The following is a 21133-nucleotide window of genomic DNA, read 5'->3' as shown; positions in this document are numbered from 1 at the left end:
TTTTTCCCTCCTTCAGAAATCTTGACTTGGCAACTCCTCTGTTATTCCCTTTCCCTTTGACTTCTGTAGACAGATATGTTCATCATAGGTTTAATGCAAATATTATTCGATTTCAAATAAGAAAAAAAGTATTAAAAACAGCACTGCTTTATTACTGACATATTTGTTTCTACCTTAATAAATATTCATACAATTACTGAAGTAACATCTGCATCTGGAAAACAGTTGTTATACATGTCAAACCATGGCTTGGACATTCTGTTTTATCAAGAGAACTCAAACTCCTGTGCTAGGAATCACCAGGCAGGCTGAATAAAACCACATATATCAGAGGCAATATGTGTACTAATCTATCACACACTTAGTTGTACAGTACCTGAATTCTATATGGGTATTTTTCACAGTACACGTGGATATGCTGTTACGTTCTGTTACCATATGTAGTACCATGAATAACACAATGGCAACAGAAAAACAGATAAATTCTCCAGTTTTTTCTAAAGCAATTTATGTTCTGTTTACTTGAATACAGAACTTTTAAGCGCTCTGTTCCTACAGAACTGGATATTTTTACCTATATGCCATTGCTAGAGTTTGGGTGATACATGGAGAGCTTATACTTTCCAGATGCAACTTTCTTGTATGGACCAAGGTACATCCCTCTTGCCATCATTGCCACTTACAGTCTACAGAAACAGCATTAATGGTTCTCCGTGTCCTTCTTTTTATTTAACTTACGAAAGAAAGATTTCCCATATTCATATGTACTTATCATTATCGCACAAGCAGGAGCAATTTTTGTCAGCCTTGGAATAATACCTAAAGAAAAGGAAACGTGTTAAAAGTACATAGTAGTACAAGAAAATTGGTGCACATTATATAACTGGAATAATATATCAGAAAGCTATTATTTAAAGTTTAAATTGTGGTGTGGCTAATGTAATACAGATGGATTTTTATGGTTCTTAATCTGATAGTGTACATTATAAAATGGGTGAATGATTTCACTACTGAAGACTCCTAAATTACACAATCCGTTCCAGCAGTAGCCTGTTCACAGATTACAGCAGTATTTTATATAATTAATTTATATTCTTTAAAGACTTGTCCACACTTTGAACAACAGTTCACATAATGGAATCTTATGCATGTTACTTAGAACTAATTACTGCAGTGTCCAGAGAAGTAACTGTAAGAGAAATAGATGTTGGATTTGATAATAGTGGACCTAGTGATGGACAGACAGGCAATTGATAAAAAAGGTGGAGGAGGCAAAAGTGGCTGAGCGAAATGGTGCACTGGTGGAGGTGCAATAAGAACCCGATGGGTGACTTAGAACACAGCTTGTGGAGAACAGAAGTCATGTGGTTCACAGTAGTGATGCAAATCATGCTAAGAAGATGAATATAGTAGGTGATCTATGAAAGGAGGAAGGCAAACTGGTTGGAGAGGAACAGTCATAGTGACAATGTGGAGAGCAATGCAAAAATAAATCCGAGGTATTTCTTCGATCTCTTGTAGAAAGTGATGCTGCAAAGTGGAAGCTGTCCATACAGTGAGATGTATCATGCTATGAGTTTGTAATAATACTGAGTTCAGTAGAGTAGTATTGTTGGTATTTGTCATTAACAATATTAAAACCATCAGATCCCTGCTCATCAGTACAATGGCAAAAAAAAACCCAGTGGAATCAATATGCAAAACCAAAGACAGTATTGCGGCAGAATGAAATATGTCAAGGTTTGGATCGGGATTTGACTTTATTCTTGGAAGTATTCCTCTTTTTTGGTTCAGAATCATCAATTGGAGAAACACATTGCTTGTTCTCATGCCGAGCATATATAGCTCAGGCCAACTTTCTGCCTGAAGGCAACTGGAACAAATATCAGTTCCCTATGACTATACTAGCATAGCAGAAGTCAACAGTGGTGGCTTGCAGAGAAAGCTGAAGTTTTATCAGTTGGTATCAAGTACTAAGCTAGAGTCTGACATGGGTGTTGACCCAACTTGGGAGGCAGAGATAGATGATTTACAGACTTTCTTCACAGTTACAAGCTTAGCCACGAATGTAGAGGAAGAATAGAATGTCACTTGGTCTGTTACCTGAAGACATTCCTCCCAATTGTAATTTAACATAAGAAACTTGATTCTGCAGAGCTTTGAATATGAAATTGCAGGCAGATGGAACTCTTCTACATGATGTGTCCTTCAACAAGACAAAATAAACTGAGAATGACCACTAGCAGATAAACTTTTGTCCCACAAGAAGGATAAAGTTTGAGGCCATAAATGAATAAATGGTTAGGTAGGTCAAAATCCTGAGGGAAAGAAGAAAGATCCCCACAGACAGCACAGCAAACTGAAGAAGTAGCTGAATTTAATAGTTATGCTGGTCTGCACTGTGTATACTGACTCTATTTCTATCTGCTCTGTTGTTGTTATTACTGTCGTCTGCCTTCAAGTAATTTCTGACTTATGGTAACCCTAAGACAACCCTATCATTGGGCAGAATTTGTTCAAAGGCTGTTTGCTCTTGCCTTTCCATGAGACAGTGAGTATGATTTACTCAAGATCATACAGTGAGTTTCAATGGCTGAGTGGGGATTCAAACCATGGTTTCCCAGTGTCCTTGTTTCAACACTCAAACTGCTGGCTCACACCATGCTGGCACTTGCACCTGATCTGTTACTAATACCTAATTTAATTTCCCATTTTCTATTGAACTTCAATCTTTCAGCTGAAGTTTTTGTAGATCAGACTTTATGATCAGCATCCTTTTCCTGTAAATCAGTCCAGTTGTCTAGCTGCTACTGCAGTGAACCTCAACCACCCCCCTAGAATTACTCTCACTTGACAAAACAGGTATTTTTCTAAATGACATTTAGACAAAAGTTCAAAGGTTTACTGATGTGCAGTCAACTGAGCTTTACTATTGAGTTGCCCTTTGCTGGTTCCTTAGGATTATTTTACTAAGGACAACTATTGATCATTGTCATGGCACATTTTTTACTTCAAAGTATTACCAATACCTGACAACATTACAAAGAAATCAAATGAAGATATAGGGCAGGCCTGCACAACTTGTGGCCTCCAGATGTTTGAAATTCAGATTATCAGAAGTTCTAGCCAGGTTGTCCAATGGTCAGGAATTGTGGGAGCTGAAGTTCAAAACACATGGAGGATCACAGATTGTTCAGGCCTGATATAGAGGGTAAAAAGATTAAGGTAGTGCCCACCCTGAGAAAATAAAAGAGACAACTGAAGACAAGTGAAGTGATAAGATACTGAAGAACTTCATGAGAAAATGGTGAAGAAGAAGGAACTATTAAGGAAGTCCACGGAGTCACTTGCCATATTATTAGCTGGCGAGACAGGATGGAAAAAATGAAAAAGATGGGTCAACAGGCAAGCTGACAAAAATCACCTAACTACTGCTTCTGAAATTGTCACAAAAATATTTTGATTGCTTCTCTGCTCCATCCAGGGCTCATTGGCGAATCCTTTTAAAAGGCTTCTTTAAATCACGGATAGCAATTCAAAGTAGAGAAAATAATATGTGGAAATAATATCTATATGCATATATTTTTTATCTATTTACCAGTAAACAATCCAGTAAGTCCATTTTTAGCAACAATTCCCTTCATTATTTCCCAAATTGATGCACTTTTCTGTGATGCTGAGGAAAAGAAAACATGTTAAATGTGAAAAAAGTGGTTATTCAATTACGTTTCAGTTACACTTATATCTAGCTATACCTATGTGTTATGCTGCAAATCACTATTTTTAGGTGAGGGGGTTTTCAAAGCCAACTGCAAGAACATTTTATATTGCATTCTGATTTAATTTACTTACGAGTATATATGCCACTTTGATATGATGGTAAATGGATGATGATGATCAGCAGAAATTCCAAGAAACACAGTCATGTTCTGAGCACCTACAACTATACATCATAGACTGAAGAAGGTCAGTCTGGACAGTAGCTAATATGCAATTTCTTCAGAACTAGCTGAATATATAGAGGCAGCCATATTCTGCGAGTTTCAAATAACATTTAGGGGCAGTCTTCATTGAGCATATTGCAGCAAGTGGTTTGAGCATCAGGATACAACTCTTTATTCCAGGGCCAGAGCAAGCATGGGCAAACTGGCTGAAGTTTGCCCATGCCTACTCTGGCCCTGGAATAAAGAGCTCATACAGAGCCACTTTAGATTTTCAGCAAGATCTTCTTGAATACTATAGCAGATGGGTCCTGAAACAAAAATACTTTTTGAATTACAAAGAACTTACACTGTAAAACATCAGATTGCCAAAGTTCTGTCTGCTTGTGTGTTTTGACTACATCAAAAGGTAACGTTAATGTGGCAGCAATCTAGAAGGAGGTGAAAAATAAATTTGACATGTTACAATAGCCACATTTAAATAGCTAGCAACCAAATTTTCAGTATGTAAATAAAACGTGTTGGTATGCTCATTGGCAAAATAACATCACACCATTAAAATCACATTAATTAACAATAAAATTACGATATCTAATATCCAGCATGGTGCTGTGGTTTGAGTGCTCTGCTTGGCTGTGGAAGAAATTTTCTAGGCAACAAATTTTCTCTTTTAGAATGCATTTTAGGAAACTAGCCACACTGTTCCAGAAGGCTTATTCTTTCAGTTGATCAGTAGGGGACAGAAGAGGTAGATTGTTAAAATGACCAGGTAAATTTTTCTCATTTCTCCTGTGAGTGCTAGGTATAACTGCAGGCTCTGTAAAGCAATAGGGAAGGGAGAGGAGTATAGCTGGAATCCTTCCACTCCTGCCTGGTTGGCAGGCTCTATGAAACAAGCATAGGCTGGTACAAGGCTTGGTCCCTGCCAGGTTTCTACTGCTCACTTGTGTTTGGGTTTTGGTCATTTCCTTGTTTTCTGTGCTCTGGGGACACCCAGTTAGGTAGCTTTGGTTTGATACAGTGAATAGTTAAGGGTAAAAGTTCAACTATACAAACCCCTCCAAAATGAGGCGAGGGGAAGAAAGACCTGAAGGCTGACAGAGCTAGTGAAATTGTGGAAATGGGTATGCCAACAAGAATCCAACAACTGGAATTTTCAATCTTGAAAAGTTCAGCAATTTAAAACAATACTTTAAGAAGAACAAAAAATCCGTTTCAGGTGCCATATTGTGATATTTAGGAAGATGAATCTAGCTTCTGGAAGTCTCTAATGACTACCCTTCACGATTCTAATCAAAAATTAAAGACACAGTGGCTCTAGACTAAACATTCACCCAAAGAGTCTTCTAAGCCTTCTTAGTGTTGCTGGAAGAAGCAATTTCACTTTGGAGCAAAGCTATTGGTACATACAATGTAATGGGTGGAGTTACCTGGTATGGTCCTGTAACATATGAGTTGTGCCACTTTGAGAAACACCTTAATATGTAACCCAAAGACATTTAGTCATGCATAAACCCAATCAGAATGATCATTAAATGCTTAAACAGTATATTTAGATACTGTTAATCTGGAGTGGAAATTTAATATTCTCAAACGTCTTCAACTTTCAGTATCTTACATTCACATTTAAGCAAACACCTGCACAAAGTAACATTTATTAAATTAATTGTCAGCAACCTGAATTGAACTTACAGAGCCAGCTGCTGCTCCTGATGAGAAGGTGATAAGGATTGTTGGTTCATGTATTCCTGATTTCTTACACAATAACTTCTTGAAGGATTCATAGTTACACCAATAGAGTGCTAGAGGTACAAGTTATATATCACACATCAACCGTTAGAGAATCACAACCATAAAATAACTGAGAAGTAATCCATTTTCTACAGAGATATTTGCACAAAGCTACATATCATGCTGCAGATACACTTATTCTGGAATAAAATTACAGGCAGTCCCCAAGTTACAAACAAGATAGGTTATGCACGTTTGTTCTTAATTTGAATTTGGAATATGTATACATTTGTTAGTGTAACTCTAGCCAAACACACACACACACACACACATGCATGCTTTGGAAAGCATAGGGAAGGGAACGTCTGTGGTGTTTGTTTTGCTGTCTGCAAGATTTTACCTCACTTTCGGTCCCGCTGTGGAAACAAGGATTGGAGGTAAAGCTTCAGTTGAGACACCCCACCCTTTCCCCATGATAATTCTTTCAGGAGTTAATTTCCTTTACTAGGGGTAGATTTCTCTCACTTTCTGTTGTCTTACCCCCCATTCTTAAGTATGAGTCATTTGTAAGTTGAATGTTTGTAACCCGGGGACTGCCCCAACTGATTCTACAGGCCTACTCCACTCAGAGTGGTAAATGGATTTAGGCAATTTATTTTGAACATTTATTCAGAACTTCACTCAATGTCATGAAGGAGAGGAAAGGACCACACCAATGTCTTAAGCTGTGTTTTTGTATTCTCCTCTTCTAAATTCCAACTTGGTTAATCAAAAGAAAATATGCAATAAATGATCTATAAATAAGTAACAGGCATTTCCACTGGTTTCAAACATATCATACCTGAGAATGGCACATCTCTGAGAACAGTGGGTCCCCATCCTTTCCAGAGTGAAAGCCAGCCGTTTTGAGCCACATTATTACTAACACAAGCACTCAATTGTTTATAACTCAATCGCCGAGACTGCATTGTGGTTCTAATCATTTCAACTGGACTTATTATAGTGGCTGAAAACACTACAATTGACAAAAAAAACCATGCTTAAATAAATTTGTTGAAAGAACATTTTCCCCAAACAGAATTCTTATAAACAGAGACAAGATTTACAATTTTTGACCACATCAATCTTTTTTCCAATACAGTAAATTACTATAAAATACAGGATTTAACTCTATGTATCAGGCATGGGCAAACTAAGGCTCGGGGGCCGGATGCAGCCGCCTGGGTGCTTACCTCAGGCTCTTCTCATTTTCCCTGTCCTCTTGGCATAAGGACATGGTGGTTCACCACATCCTTATGCCAAAATGACAAGGGAGGAAGGCATGCAGCAGCTGAGAGCCCTCTGGAGCACTCTCAGCCACCGTGTGTCTCGCCCTTCTTCTCCTTCCAGTAAAAGTGCAAGCGGTCCCATCCATATGTTAGGAGGATGGTTCAAGGAAGGCACGCAGTGGCTGGGAGCCCTCCAGTTGCTGCCTGTCTCACTGTTCTCCTGGCATTATGCCAAGAGGACAGCCCATGGAGTGGGGGGAGGACAATGGTGAGGAGGATCGGGGGGGGGGGAACAGGGTGGTTGCTGCGTGTCCTGCCTTCCCTCTTGGCCGGGCTCACAATGCAGCCTGAAGGCAAAAAAGTTTGCCCATGCCTGTTATATATAGATAGTTTTTACCCAAAGTTCTAAATGCATAATAAGTCAAGATATCAAAAGGCAATTTAGAATAAATATTATAAATATCAGCATTAGTATTAACTGTGATCTTTTAAAGGGAGGGAATTCCTTTGTGCATTCCCAATGCATCTTAGATTTATGAAGAAAAATTAATCTTTCATATTCATGCATTTTATTCCCACTGACAGTGACATAATGGATTCTGTATTGGCAATGCATAATCTGGATTGGTTCCATTTCCACTCTCACTCCAAAGGGGAAAAAAAGCAATAAGGTTTGCCTGAAACTCTCCTTAGTGTGGAAAAGTAAGCTCTACAAACCAAATGTACCGAACAGCCAAAAGAAAAGTCATGGAAAAGACACAATAATCTGGAACTGAACAAACCAAAAGCGATCAGTCAAAATGTTCAAAGAGATAAGTAGCTATGGAAAAAGCAGCTTATCCAAACCACAGCAGCACAAAGTTGAGGATTGGATTTCATAACTGTATTTAATGCCTTTTTCTGTAGCGGATGAGACAAGGAGATGTCTTATCTCTCTGTGAACCCCTTATCTTCCTATGATAAATTTTCCATCTTTTCATCTCTGGTTTCTAACAGGTCTAGTTCCAAACAATTCCAAAGTCATTTGGAGTCACCAAAGAGGGTGTAGTCCAGGCATGGGCAAACTTGGGCCCTCCAGGTGTTTTGGACTTCAACTCCCACAGCTGGTAGGCTGTTAGGAATTGAGGGAGTTGTAGTCCAAAACACCTGGAGGGCCCAAGTTTGCCCATGCTTGGTGTAGTCACTTGCACCAGAGGTTCTGTTGATTTCTAAATCATTGTTAAAGTACCAAAAAGAGGTACCAAAAAGTACCACCTTCATCAAGTGAAATTTTTATTTGTTTAGATATAAGAAGCAGGAAAAACATCACAATATATTACTTATATGGCCTGATCAAGGTGGTTGAGTTCTTGGGGCCACCCGGGTCCCATACTGGGAGAAACGCAGAACATGAACATACATAAATAAAATACATTTTTTGCTAAAATGCTTAATAGAATACATGATCTTAGAGATTATGACTCACATCTAGCTATGCCACCTGCAGCAAGTGAAATATAGCCATTATCTTCTCCTAATTCAGAAATGATAGCATCGCGTAGTTTATCATAGCAGGTAAAATAAAGTACTGTTGTTGGAACTGAAACTGCTCTAAAATAAAAGTAGAAGGATTTAATAGTGTTGTCAACCAATTAATTAAAAGATTAAAACATCAGTACATCAGAGCTATTCCAGTTGGCCTCAGCTCAATGACAATGAGAATGCCGTTCTCCATAAATAACTTCATGATTGTGAATCTGAATATGGGAAATTTACATGTGTGTTATAGGAGCTCCTGGTGGTGCAATGGGTTAAAGCCTTGTGCCGGCAGGACTGCCAACTTGAAGGTTTGGTTGCTGACCTGAAAGTTGCCGGTTCGAATCCGGGGAGAATGCAGATGAGCTCCCTCTGTCAGCCCTAGCTCCCCATGCAGGGACATGAGAGAAGCCTCTCACACGGATGGTAAAAACATCAAAAAAAAATCTGAGTGTCCCCTGGGCAACGTCCTTGTAGATGGCCAATTCTTTCACACCAGAAGCGACTTGCAGTTTCTCAAGTCACTCCTAGCACAAAAAAAGTGTGTTATGGCATTCAACAGGATAGTTTATGCAATAAGAAGCCTAATCTATCCCTGTTTTGCACAATTTCCTTTCTAGTAGTGCTGATAACAAGAATACAACAACCTGATTTTTCAGAGGGAGTAGAACAGGTGTCATCCGATGCCGGTTTTTCTCCTGACTTGTGTCTTGTTTAAATTAGGCCGCAGTTTGCTTTGCAGCCAATCTTACTGTCATCATTATTATTATTATTATTATTATTATTATTATTATTATTATTATTATTATTATTATTATTATATTTATACCCTGCTTTATCTACCCAAAGGGGACTCAAAGTGGCTTGACATAAAAACATTAACATACAATTTAAAATATACAAAAATGCAAACATGAAAATAGAATTAAACACAAGCAACATTAAAAAATCAGTTAAAATCCATCAAAACAGTTAAAAACCACAGCACCCCCTGACTAGATCTTAGACACCTTCCTCTTTAAAAGCCTGCCTGAATAAAAAGGTTTTATAATGATAGCCTGAAATCAATGCACTTACAATGATGGAGGCAATCCACTCCACAGTGATTTCGCTCCCTCTCTTTGAACAATTTTCACAAAAGCATCCTGAAAGGCCAAACATGCAAACAGAAGCAGTTATCCATTCTTATAAATCTCATCCAGTGATCTGGAAGCTAAAAAGTGATTGTTTAAAAACTGCACAAAATATTACTCTGCAACAAACATTTCACACAAAAATACTATCAATCAATCAATCAATGATTGACTGATTGATACTATCATCTTCCAAAAAATATACAAATACTTTAAAAGACCTTAAAATAAAATCCTTCTAATATTAAAGGTGACTTCTAAATGAGTCATAAGTATTACACAGTAACTAGCATAGTGAGATGAAAGATAAATCATCTTAGTGTTTTAAAAAATGATACTCATTGTTGTCCCTTCGGTAAAATACATTGCTAGTTTAAATCTGATACTCACATGACTACCAGTAATCTAGTATCCAATATCCATTTAGGGAATGGGCTTAACTGCAATGTTCCTGACCATAACATGGCTGTATTTCTGGACATCTCTGTCTCTTCTCATCCTGGTACAATTTAGCCTAATAAATGGCTGGTGGAAATTACAAAACTGTTGTGGAATTTTAGTTGGTTGAAAATGTATTATTAGCTAATTGTGCTCTTGCTTCTTGCTCCTATTCCCTTATGCATAAGTCCACATTTATTTGAAGTGGCTTTCTGCGTTGATCTTTTTAAAAGAGTAAACTTTTTAAAAATTCAAGTGGACTTAAATTTTTGTTCTCATTATTACAAAATACAAACTACTCTGAGTCTACATAATGGCATTTTAAAATAAAAACTGGGCAATAGTTTGTTGGGATTTAAGGGTCAAAATTCTTTGGATTGGACATGCTTTTCTCCCTACCATCATGCCATTAAAACGGCCAGCTGTCCTCTGCCAAGTTTTGCCACTTCCGTTTTCATAGAGATAAACATGATCTGTCAAGCCATCAGAATCTAAAAATGACTTTCCTGCAAAAAAAAAAAAAGGATGAAAAATAATCTGTGATTCTGTTAAAGATGAGTGGAAGAAATCTGGAATGAAGTGGTTTCTAGTCTATTTTTGTCACTTTAAGGTCTGAAAAAGTTGTGTCTTTTCCTTCTAAATTAATAATATTACAAATGCAAAACAAGTCAAATAAATTGTTACTAATACTGGTTTTAAAAGCTATAAACTCAACATCACATCTACTGCCTTTTGGTCCAAGTACAGTAAAGGCTCCTATCCCTCCCCTCACACTGACACTGACACATAATACCAAAACACATGGGAAAACAGGCATCTTCCTCCATTCCCATACCACAGATGTACAGTTATAGATGTACCTTTGAGAGATGGATTCATCTGGACTTGCAGCCGAACTTTGATAACATCTAGGGGAGTCACTAAGGCAAAAAAAAAAAAAAAAGAAACCATCAAATGGAAAACACTAAATATCTCTAAATGTGGTTAATGGTTTCAAGAACAATTAAAAAAAATAACACACATAATGATGTGTTCATTGGTGCTCCAGAAGGTAAGATTAGATATAATGGACTTAAAGTATAGGGGAATAAATTTCAGTGGAACCTGAGATGGCTCTTGATTGTACAAGTATTTTGCTAACGGAGCTTGGGAGAAAAACTATCCCTTGCTCAAAGTTGTTAAGCTTGCTGGGTATGTTCCATTCTGGATTTCCTATACTAAGCAGGGGATTAGAAGAGATGGCCTACAAAGTCCTTCTCTAATGCTGTGAGTCTCACTGTAATAGGCTTTGGATTTATTATGAAAGTACAATTATATTTGCTAGGAATCAGAATACAAATGGAGTAAGGCACAAATATAGTTTCCAACCTATTTGTTTCTAAGCTTGAATCATGAGAGGCTTTTATTTTTCATTTGACTTAAAGAGGATTCACCATTATTAACAATGTACAAAGTGAAAATCCCCACAGGGGATGGATTAAAAGGCATTTTGCAAATCTCTGCGAACTACAGATTATTACTCATCACACTTCCTGGTGTTTAGAAAATCAAGCTAATTCAGTGTTTGCGTTATTTGGTTCCCAGTTTGTATTTTATTTCCTAATAAGGGACATTGTGATTGCCAGTTGTTGTATCTTCCGTTACCTGTCTTTTTTGGCTGCTGTCTTAAGACTGGCCTCATGTGATATTTTCAGATTTCTGTGGCCATCTTACCCTTCCAGTGATGACTCAATATCTATTTGAGACTACCGGTCTACAATCCTAAACACATTTGTTGGAGAGGAAGCTCTATTGAACCTAGTGGGACATGCCCATAATAGGATCATTATCTGATTTTTAGAACATGTCTGTTAAAATAACACTAACATATTAACAATGTGCTAAGTGACCTTAATTGCTTTTTCTTACCCAAAACTGATGTAATAAGAGCACCACAACAAGAACAGACTGCTTGCTGAGATGTTGTAATTTTGTATAATCCATCTTCTTTCTCTTCAGAACCCATAATTCACTCCTTGAAAAACATAACCTGATTTAAAAAATTAGATATATATATATGTGTGTGTAGATCCCGTTAACTGGAATTCAAGCAACTGGAATTATCAAGCAACCAGTAAAAGTTTACTGACTATCATTTAACAAAAACTGCATACTGCATTCACAAAGCTGTTTTTAGGTTTCTCTCTATTTGCTTTTGTGTTCAATTATGGTATTTCAATATTAACATCAAGTCAATACAGAGTTTTGGGTATAATATAGTATGGGGTACAGTATTAATTAGGTCTAGTTTAATAGTAACAGGCAGCCAGAAACTACATTTCTCCCACTTAACTATGGGAAATTTGTAAGTCAGATGTTTGTAACTCTGGGACTGCCTTTATGTGTGTGTGTGTGTATGGTGTCTATGAAAGATAAATAAATGTAGTCTTTCTTTACACTTGGGTTTCATCTCCAAATTTATCTCTCTCCCTCTCTCTCTGTATGTAGCATATAAACAGGCATGGGCAAACCTACCGGCTATTAGGAATTGTGGGAGTTGAAGTCCAAAACACCTGGAGGACAGCTATATATGCACATTTGTACTGTATGTAAATATTCCATATGGATTCCATTATCAGGCTGGAGACCACAACGGGCCCCTAGAGAGAGAACAGTCCAATGTATGGTGGTGGAGGGTGGGCTGAAGGAGTAAAACCATTTCCCTGTTCCCGGTTACCCCCCCCCCCCCCCTCTTTCAACTCTTACAATTCCTAAGAGCCGGTAGGTCCACGTTTGCCCAGGCCTGGTGTATATGGTGTCTTCTATGCAAGATAAATGAATATATTGTTGCTTACGCTTAGGTTTCATCTCCAAGGTGCTATATAGCATATATATGGCTATGTATCTCTCTCTCTGTGTGTATGGGGTCTATGAATCACAGAATCATAGAATTGGAAGAGATTTGTGGGCCATCCCCCTACTAAGGAGCAAGAAAACTGCATTGAAAACACCCCTCTCAGATGGCCATCTAGCTTCTGCTTAAAAGCCTCCAAAGAAGGAGCCTCCACCACACTCCGAGGCAGAGAGTTCCACTCCTGAATAGCTCTCACAGTTAGGAAGTTCTTCCTAATGTTCAGGTGGAATCTCATTTCTTGTAGTTTGAAGCCCTTGTTCCATTGTGTCCTAGTCTCCAGGGCAGAAAACAAGCCTGCTCCATCCTCCCTATGACTTCCCGTCACATCTTTATACATGGCCCTCATCATGGCTCCTCTCAGCCTTCTCTTCTTCAGGATAAATATGCCCAGCTCTTTAAGCCGCTCCTCATAGGATTTGTTCTCCAGACCCTTGATCATTTTAGATGCCCTCCTCTGGACACATTCCAGCTTGTCAACATCTCCCTTTAATTGTGGTGCCCAGAACTGGACACAGTATTCTAGGTGTGGTCCAACCAAGGCAAAATAGAGGGGCAGCATGACTTCCCTGGATCTAGATCAGTGGTTCTCAACCTGTGGTGTTTGGGCCAGCTGTTAGGATTTCTAGGAGTTGAAGGCCAAAACATCTGGGGTCCTTTGACTTGCATACATAGGAGTCTAGTGTCCCACTGATCTAGACACTAGTCTCCTATGTATATTCAAGTCATAATCCCATTAGTCTTTTTAGCCACTGCATGACTCCAGTGGTGCAGCGGGTTAAAATGCTGAGCTGCTCAACTTGCTGACCGAAAGATTGGTGGTTCGAATCTGGGAGCGGGTTGAGCGCCTGCTGTTAGCCCCAGCTTCTGCCAACCTAGCAGGTCAAAAGCATGCAAATGTGAGTAGAAGGTAATGGTGCTCCATGCAGTCTTACCGGCCACATGACCTTGGAGGTGTCTATGGACAACACCGACTCTTCAGCTTAGAAATGGAGATGATCACCAACCCCCAGAGTTGGACATGACTAGACTTAATGTCAGGGCAAAACCTTTACCTTTATTTTTACTCTAGTCTTTTATATAATGTTGTGAGCCGCTTTTGGTCCCGTTTAGGGAAAAAAACGGGATATATATAAAATTATTTTAATTATTATTATGAATGTATTGTTTACACTTGGGTTTCACCCCAAGGTTATATATAGTATATATACTGCATCTCTCTCTGTGTGTATGGTGTCTATGAAAAATAAATTAATGTAGTATTTAGACCTGGATCTCATTTCAAGGCAGTTAGGCAATGTGGGAGTTGAAGTCCAAAACACCTGGAGGGCCCAAGTTTGCCCAGGCTTGCTAGATATGCACATATACAATAGAGTCTCACTTATCCAACACTCGTTTATCCAGCGTTCTGGATTATCCAACGCATTTTTGTAGTCAATGTTTTCAATACATCGTGATATTTTGGTGCTAAATTCATAAATACAGTAATTACTGCATAGCATTACTGCGTATTAAACTACTTTTTCTGTCAAATTTGTTGTATAACATGATTTTTTGGTGCTTAATTTGTAAAATCATAACCTAATTTGATGTTTAATAGGCTTTTCCTTAATCCCTCCTTATTATCCAACACATTCGCTTATCCAGCATTCTTCCGGCCCGTTTGTGTTGGATAAGTGAGACTCTACTGTATATGCAAATAACCCAAGGTCTCAAGTGTTTCCGAAGTCCCAAACACTCCAGGCGCCTAGCATTTTGGCTAAGAGAGATTCCTCCTGTCCAATGAACTCACTTCCCAATTGAGGTGGCTGGGAGGGTTACCTGGGCAGGTGAGAGGGAGAGGACCCGGGCGAGAAGGCCTCTCTGAGGGACGAAGCTCCTCCTCCTCCTCGGCCCTGACTGCAGCCCAACCAGAGCGCCGGGCCCCGCCTCGGAGTCTGCTGGTAGGCCCAGCCCGAGTGAGGCGGGAAAGCCGAGGCGCCGAATGGCCGAACGGCGGAGCGGAATCCCCTCGGCAGCAGCAGCAGCAGCGGCGGCGGGCGGCGCCATGAGGCTGAGGTGACGTCGCTTTCAAACGCCAACCGCCGCCGGGAAGCGCGGGGTTGGAACGGGCGCCGCACACCAGGCGCTGCCCCCGGGGAGAAGGCAACGTAAGGCCGGGGTCGGAGGAGAGGCCTAGGAGGGTTCAGGGCTTGGAGGCGGCAAAGGACGCCGAGTCCTTTAAATGGACACCCCTCCCCCTCAAAGTGTATTTAAGTCTCTTTGTCTGTCGATTCCTCGCTCCCTTTGTAAGCAGCATCTCTTAATTTTCCTTTCAGGTCATAACCGTCACAGGGAAGTGGGCCGAAAAGAAGATGTGACTTCCCAGGAAAAATGAAAGCAAGTGGTTTGAAAAGCAGCAACAAAGGACAGTTGCCCTGTAAGTGTTGTGGTGGGGCCGCCTTCTTTTCCTCTCAGCTATTCAACGGCCCCTTCCACACACTGTTGTATCAAACCCGCATTGAACTGGATTATATGGCATTGTGACTGGACTCCCTTCCTTCCTACGGATTTGACTGAATGGAAACTATTTTGCACTTCAAGCTCAGTATGCAGCAGTTGAAATAAGATGAGAACAAAGAGAAAAAGCGTGAGGAGAGAGAAGCGTAGGCCCCCTTCTACACAGCTGAATAAAATCCCACATTTTCTGCTTTGAACTGGGATATATGGCAGTACTGACTTGGATAACCCAATTCAAATCAGATATTGTTGGATTTTCTGCCTTGATATTCTGGGTTATATGGCTGGGTCCCCAGCTATTAAACACATCTGATGGGAAACTTGGGGCTTTTCCACACAGCCATACAACCCAGAATATCAAGGCAGATATCTGCTTTGAAATGGGTTATCTGAGTCCACACTGTCATATAACCCAGTTCAAAGCGGATAATGTGGTTTATAGCGCTTTATTTTCTTACCAGGGGCCCTTTTACACAGTTCTATAAGATCCAGACTCTGCTTTGAACTGGATTATGTGGCCGTGTAGACTGAGGGCTGAGGGTGAGAGTTTCCAGTTTTGGTGCGCTTTTGAGTAAGCAATCCCACCAGATACACAGCCCGCTTACAATTCATTATCAGTTATTGCACTTTATTGCTGTTCCTTACCTTTTATGGTTTTAGTGTTTACTGGGATTGCTCCTCCACCCTTATTTTTGATCACCCATATACCTCCTAGGGCCCTATTGAAGGTTCTACACAATTTTACCCAATATTTGTGTCATGGATAGAATCCAATAAAAATTCATTTAAAGTTGCATTTAAAAGCTAAACATCTTCCACCCCCAATTCTACCTATAACCTCCTCAGCAGAAAATGTAATTCATCCTTTCCAAAGAATTTGAGGCTCTCGACGTTTCAGAAGGGAACTGTTTGGAACAAAACCTGTTCTTCCCTACCTGCAAATACGCAATGGATGAATTTGCCTCTATTTTTTTTACTATCAATTCATAAATGAAGCCATGAATTGGAGATGGAGGCATAAAGGGATTTCACAAAATCCCTATAGTTTGGTTCCAGGACCCTCAAGAATACCAAAATCTGAATACCATGGCATGGTAAACTGGCCACCCTTATATAAAATGGCAAAATTAAGATGTTTCTGAATTAGGTTGTGTGTAAGTGTGATCTAGTTTCTCTGCAGAAAGGGTCCTATTGATGATTTTAGGATCTGAAATCTTGTCCCAAAATACATTTTAAAAAAGATCACAGCCCAGTGAGGACTAATGCAGATCTCTTGGCCATTTTGAAGTAGCAACACAATCCTTGTTAGTAACATGTGGCATTGTAAGATTTTAGACTGAGGGATATTTTACACGTTTTTTATTATTTAGTAGTTATATCACTCCCTTTGCCTGAAGATTTCAGGGCAGCTTACAAGTATTCAAACTGACCACAGGTTATGTCTTGTTGGGTTACTGATCTCCGTGTTTGGATGCTCCATAGCTACTTGAAATGTTTAGAAACTTTTAAAATTGCTGAATAAAACATATGAAGAGGGAAACTCTATTAGCCTCAGCCCATTGTGTTGGTGTTTACAATGTCTTCTATGCTCTGAGGGTGGTTTTCTGAATTGAAGGCTGATTTGTAATCCAGTTCGCTGGGATATGTATCCAGCTGAAATGATCCACTGAGATCCTTCAGCAGTTTTCCATGGTTTTTGTCACATCTGTTGACCTGGCAATAGCCCGCACTTTTATTTTCACCAACCGTGCTTGCAATGGGGTGAGATCAAGAAAAAGGCCTCTACTGAAAACAAAAAAATTTACTTTTCAACAAGCATATATCAGGTTCTGCTGGTTTTAAGATATTATATCCTATACAGATGAGACCTGTGTTGATTATCTTCCAATGCTGATATATGTGACAGATACTGACAACCACACACGCTTTTCAGAAATATGGTTTTGCATGATTGTTCATATAAATTGTAAGATTCACTTGGGTGATTATATTTTCTTTTCTTTTGGTGACAGGTGATATGCAAGGAAGAACAGAAAGAAGTAGGCCTCCGTTGAAAACTGTAAAGAAAGATTCCACAAAGTCAGACAAATTTAAATACAAACCACTTACTGGGAAAGTGTTCTATCTTGACATTCCATCTAGTGCCGTCTCTGAAAAACTAGCAAAAGATCTTAAAGAGTTGGGAGGGGTAAGTCAACAATTATTTGGCCATGATTTTGCAAGGTCTGCAAAAACAGGACTTCAGAATTAGAAAGTGCTGCTATTTGTGTGAGGAGCCTCCCAAACAAGCTTACTTGTATATAAGGTTTCCTGGTAGTCCTTTGGATGACAGCTCTAATGATTAATAGGATGCTGATGAATGGGAGTAATTAACATGCACTTTATTATATACATCATCAAATCGCTGCAGTTGAGACTAGCCCATTGTGATTTGGCTTTCCAGTCTTCGTTATATGATTTTGTTATGCTGTTTACATAAAACTGAGGCCATATGAATTCAGTTCTGGGGAAGAAATTCCCATGGTCACCATGTGGGAAAGGGGACATTATAAACAATTTTTTTCTAACATTACTGCGTATTGTATCAAATTCTGTGATTGCCCCTTATAATGAGATAATACTTTTCTTCCTCATATCTAGAGAATTGAAGGATTTCTGAGTAAAGATATTACCTATCTAATTTCTAATAAGAAGGAAGCAAAATTTGCTCAGACTTTTGGACCAATATCTCCGGTGCCAAGCCCAGACTCTATATACAATGGTGGAAACAGTTCACCACATCCAAGCAGCAGAAGAGATAGACATGATGGAAGTTCATGTAAACCAGCAGATTCAGTAAGTCTTTTTCCTGTTCAGTCCTCCTCTCCCTGCCCATCACAGAAGTGAATGCTGTTGTTTTTTTTAAATGCTGCAAATACTGTAGATCTTTTTATAACATTTTATCTAGTATTTTAATGAAACTTAATGCTTTAGACAATGTGACAAGAAAAGAATGGATTGATGAAAATCACTAGGGTATGATTCCATTATCCTTGTCTACATTAACTTGGAATATAGTACTACTGTAAATCCCCCATTTTTTTGATGAGGTTGTGATCATATTTAACCAAATGTAAGACTCAATTATTCGTCTCACATAAGTAGTGGTGGATTTCCTGGATTAGTTGACTTTTCAGATCCCTACCCATCAAAATAATTTCTGTCCTGAAATGCTGAAAATAATGAAGTATACCAGTGGGGTACATTGAATGCTAAAGGGTAGCTGCTTTCTTCATACACGCATTTTGTTACAAATTCATCCCTTAAAATACATCATTTCTTTTCAAACATAGATGCGTATGAGTAGAGGAAAATCCTTAGTTGAAAGAGCAATCAAGGAACAGGTATGTGTCATATGACAGAACGATTCAACTTTCTAAACTTGTCGATAATCATTAAAGCTTTGTCATTTGCCACTGGAATCATGTGAATGTGTGGAAATGCAGACTTTAAATGCTTTACCAGGTCATAGTTCCAAACCATCAAACCAAATTATTTCAGGTTTTTCAGTATTTATATGTCATCCTAGCTTGGGTTGCAATGCTTATTACAAGAGATTTAAAAAATCAGTACCTACAATATAACGGAGCAGTAATTTTATTTTGAATCATAGTTTGCCTTTCTGTTCCTTTTCTACTATCAAAAATATTCATGTTTGTGCTGTTTCTGACCCTCAATTAGACCTTTTCTTCTGGGACTACTCTGAGGCTCCACCTACAATGTAGAATTAATGCAGATTGACATCACTTTCACTGCCAGGGCTCAGTGCTTTACAAATTCTTTAGCTTTGTCTGCCAAAGAAAGCTGGTGTTTCAAAAACTAAAACTCCCAGGATTCCATAGTATTGAGCCATGGCAGTTAAAATGGTATCAAACTGCATTAATTTTATAGTGTAGATGCATTCTGAGATTTTTCAGAAAATAAAGAATGGCTAGTTTGCCTAAGAGCATGCTAATCAAATAACACAATATTATACATGTCTATTAAGAAGTCTTATTGATTTTTGGGAGACTATTGACTGGCAGGTGTATAGGATTGGAGCCTAAGAGACATTTTCCAAGTGAAAGCTATGAAATAGATTTGCAAGTGATTAGCTTTCATATAATAGACCATTAAGCATAATTCAATAATGTTCATTTTCCATTACCAGATATAATTCAGGCAAAGTACACCATGCCATCAGTGGGTTATGGTAATTTCCTTGGTTTAGCTCAGTAATTTGCTCCTTCTAACAATTATTTTGTTACTCTTGATGACCATAGCAGTTGTAACAGAGGTTGTGCTTCTGGCAGGATACAGTGAGGCAGTTGCTTGAAAAGCTATAAGACATGTTTCCCTTGAAAATGAAAGACTAGACAGTAAGATGATGGAATCTTGAAAGAAGAGCATGGTTAGTTCCTATTCTAACTAGGAACAACTTCTCAAAGAGTGATAATCTAAATTTAAATTTTGCTTGAAAATTTGTTTGTTTTCATTGGGTAGGCTGAGAGTGTATATAGCATTTCATGTCATGCTGCTTGCATTCACATCCAAATACTTTAACTGATAAAAAGTATATATTTTTCCTCCAGGAATTAATCCCTTCAGGTAGCATACTATCTAATGCCTTGAGCTGGGGAGTGAAAATACTTCATGTGGATGGCAAGTATTTTTAAACTACAGCTGATTTTTATTGCATCACTGAAATACTTTTCAGTTCTTTTTCAGCGAGTTGTTCTTTATTTTATTCTTTCTCAAATAGATATTAAAAATTATATTGATCAAAAGAAGAAAGATCTCGCTCTGATCAAGAAATCAAGCACAGAAATCAAAGATGTTGTAAGTAAATGTTCTTGTTTAAGAGCAAAATATGAGAAAGCTGTGACTATTTTGAATTGTATACAAATAATTTATCTTGTGTGCTGATGTAGGATGTAGCAAACAAACTATGCGCTCTTGTGTTCTAGAAAGGTTTAGTAGAATTATTGTCTGAAATGATATGACAACTTCCATAGTTTTCTGAGCTATTATTCTAGTTGTTGAACTGCCAAATGCTCCAACTATGAGTCATTTGTAAGTTGGATGTTTGTAACTCAGGGACTGCCTGAGAGTCCAAAAAGTATGCTAAAATGTGATGAACCGTTATTGTGTGTTTATCTTACACCACTGTAAAAAAACTCTGGGTTTTTTTGTTTTAAAATGGAAGTTGTTATTGCAGTATATTTAGCACACTCAAGTAGAGATTTCTGTTGCTTTGTCTACAAAGATGGTGTGAAAAATCTCTTCTTGCAACCATGGAAAGCTGCTAACAGGTGGAAAACATTATTCTGAAATATAATTTTTCTCTTAAATAGGAAAAAGAGAGAAGTGATCAGAGAACAAAAAGTAAGTATTCAAGAAATTGATGAGAGTGCTGTATGTGTTTCTAAATCTATAAGATAAAAATTAGAGATGAGATTATTGATATGTATTTTTTCTTTAATGTATAATGTAAAAGTTGTTTGTCTTTCAAACAGGAATGTTGTATAATTAATTATGAAAAATTTAATACATATTCCATTGAACAGGTAAACTGAAAAATCCTTTTCTGAAGGTAGAAGATAGAAGATGGTGAGTATTGGTTTCAGATTTATTCCAGTTTATATCAAAGCATATCTTTCCCCTTGAATTTGCTGATAGTGTTTGGTGCAACTATTATAT

The 21133-nt window shown here is 38.4% G+C and overlaps 2 protein-coding genes across 7 annotated transcripts in view; one reads left to right on the top strand and one right to left on the bottom strand.

The window, feature by feature from the left end:
- Nucleotides 1-131: 131 nt before the first annotated feature.
- slc25a40 (solute carrier family 25 member 40) lies at nt 132-14875 on the bottom strand. 2 transcript variants are annotated; one of them, XM_016994320.2, is made up of 11 exons: nt 14738-14875; nt 11935-12055; nt 10887-10946; nt 10426-10532; nt 9533-9600; nt 8406-8530; nt 6514-6687; nt 5634-5743; nt 4291-4372; nt 3599-3676; nt 132-819 (listed from the first exon to the last, which is right to left on the bottom strand). In XM_016994320.2, the coding sequence occupies exons 2-11, from the start codon at nt 12029-12031 to the stop codon at nt 701-703; spliced, it is 1020 nt and encodes a 339-aa protein (XP_016849809.1). In that variant the 5' UTR covers nt 12032-12055; nt 14738-14875; the 3' UTR covers nt 132-700. The 2 variants fall into 2 exon arrangements, with proteins under 2 accessions (XP_016849809.1, XP_016849811.1); XM_016994322.2 differs by lacking the exon at nt 3599-3676.
- dbf4 (DBF4-CDC7 kinase regulatory subunit) overlaps nt 14835-21133 on the top strand; it is a 14120-nt gene continuing 7821 nt past the window's right edge. For 2 of the 5 annotated variants that reach the window (XM_062984475.1, XM_062984473.1), the window contains exons 1-9: nt 14854-15066; nt 15235-15335; nt 17428-17603; nt 18056-18250; nt 18748-18798; nt 20026-20095; nt 20196-20272; nt 20788-20818; nt 21001-21043. In XM_062984475.1, coding sequence (XP_062840545.1) covers nt 15290-15335; nt 17428-17603; nt 18056-18250; nt 18748-18798; nt 20026-20095; nt 20196-20272; nt 20788-20818; nt 21001-21043 — 689 coding nt within the window. In that variant the 5' untranslated portion in view covers nt 14854-15066; nt 15235-15289. Of the gene's footprint in view, nt 15067-15234; nt 15336-17427; nt 17604-18055; nt 18251-18747; nt 18799-20025; nt 20096-20195; nt 20273-20787; nt 20819-21000; nt 21044-21133 lie in introns of all 5 variants that reach the window. The other 3 variants (XM_062984472.1, XM_062984471.1, XM_062984474.1) reach the window with 3 other exon arrangements.

This window comes from Anolis carolinensis, chromosome 6 (genome assembly GCF_035594765.1).
Source record: "Anolis carolinensis isolate JA03-04 chromosome 6, rAnoCar3.1.pri, whole genome shotgun sequence".
NCBI classification, from domain to species: Eukaryota; Metazoa; Chordata; class Lepidosauria; order Squamata; family Dactyloidae; genus Anolis; species Anolis carolinensis.
Note: the sequence above shows the minus strand (reverse complement) of the source record. Positions and strands in the feature narration are given on the sequence as shown.

Excerpts from the sequence above, each read along its gene's own strand:
- slc25a40 (XM_016994320.2), bottom strand. The coding sequence starts at position 12,031 with ATGGGTTCTGAAGAGAAAGAAGATGGATTATACAAAATTACAACATCT. Across the intron at positions 9,601-10,425 it reads GCCGTTTTAATGGCATGATG|GATGCTTTTGTGAAAATTGT; the intron begins GTAGGGAGAAAA and ends TTGGCCTTTCAG. Across the intron at positions 6,688-8,405 it reads TGCAGGTGGCATAGCTAGAT|TGTTTTCAGCCACTATAATA; the intron begins GTGAGTCATAAT and ends TGTCAATTGTAG.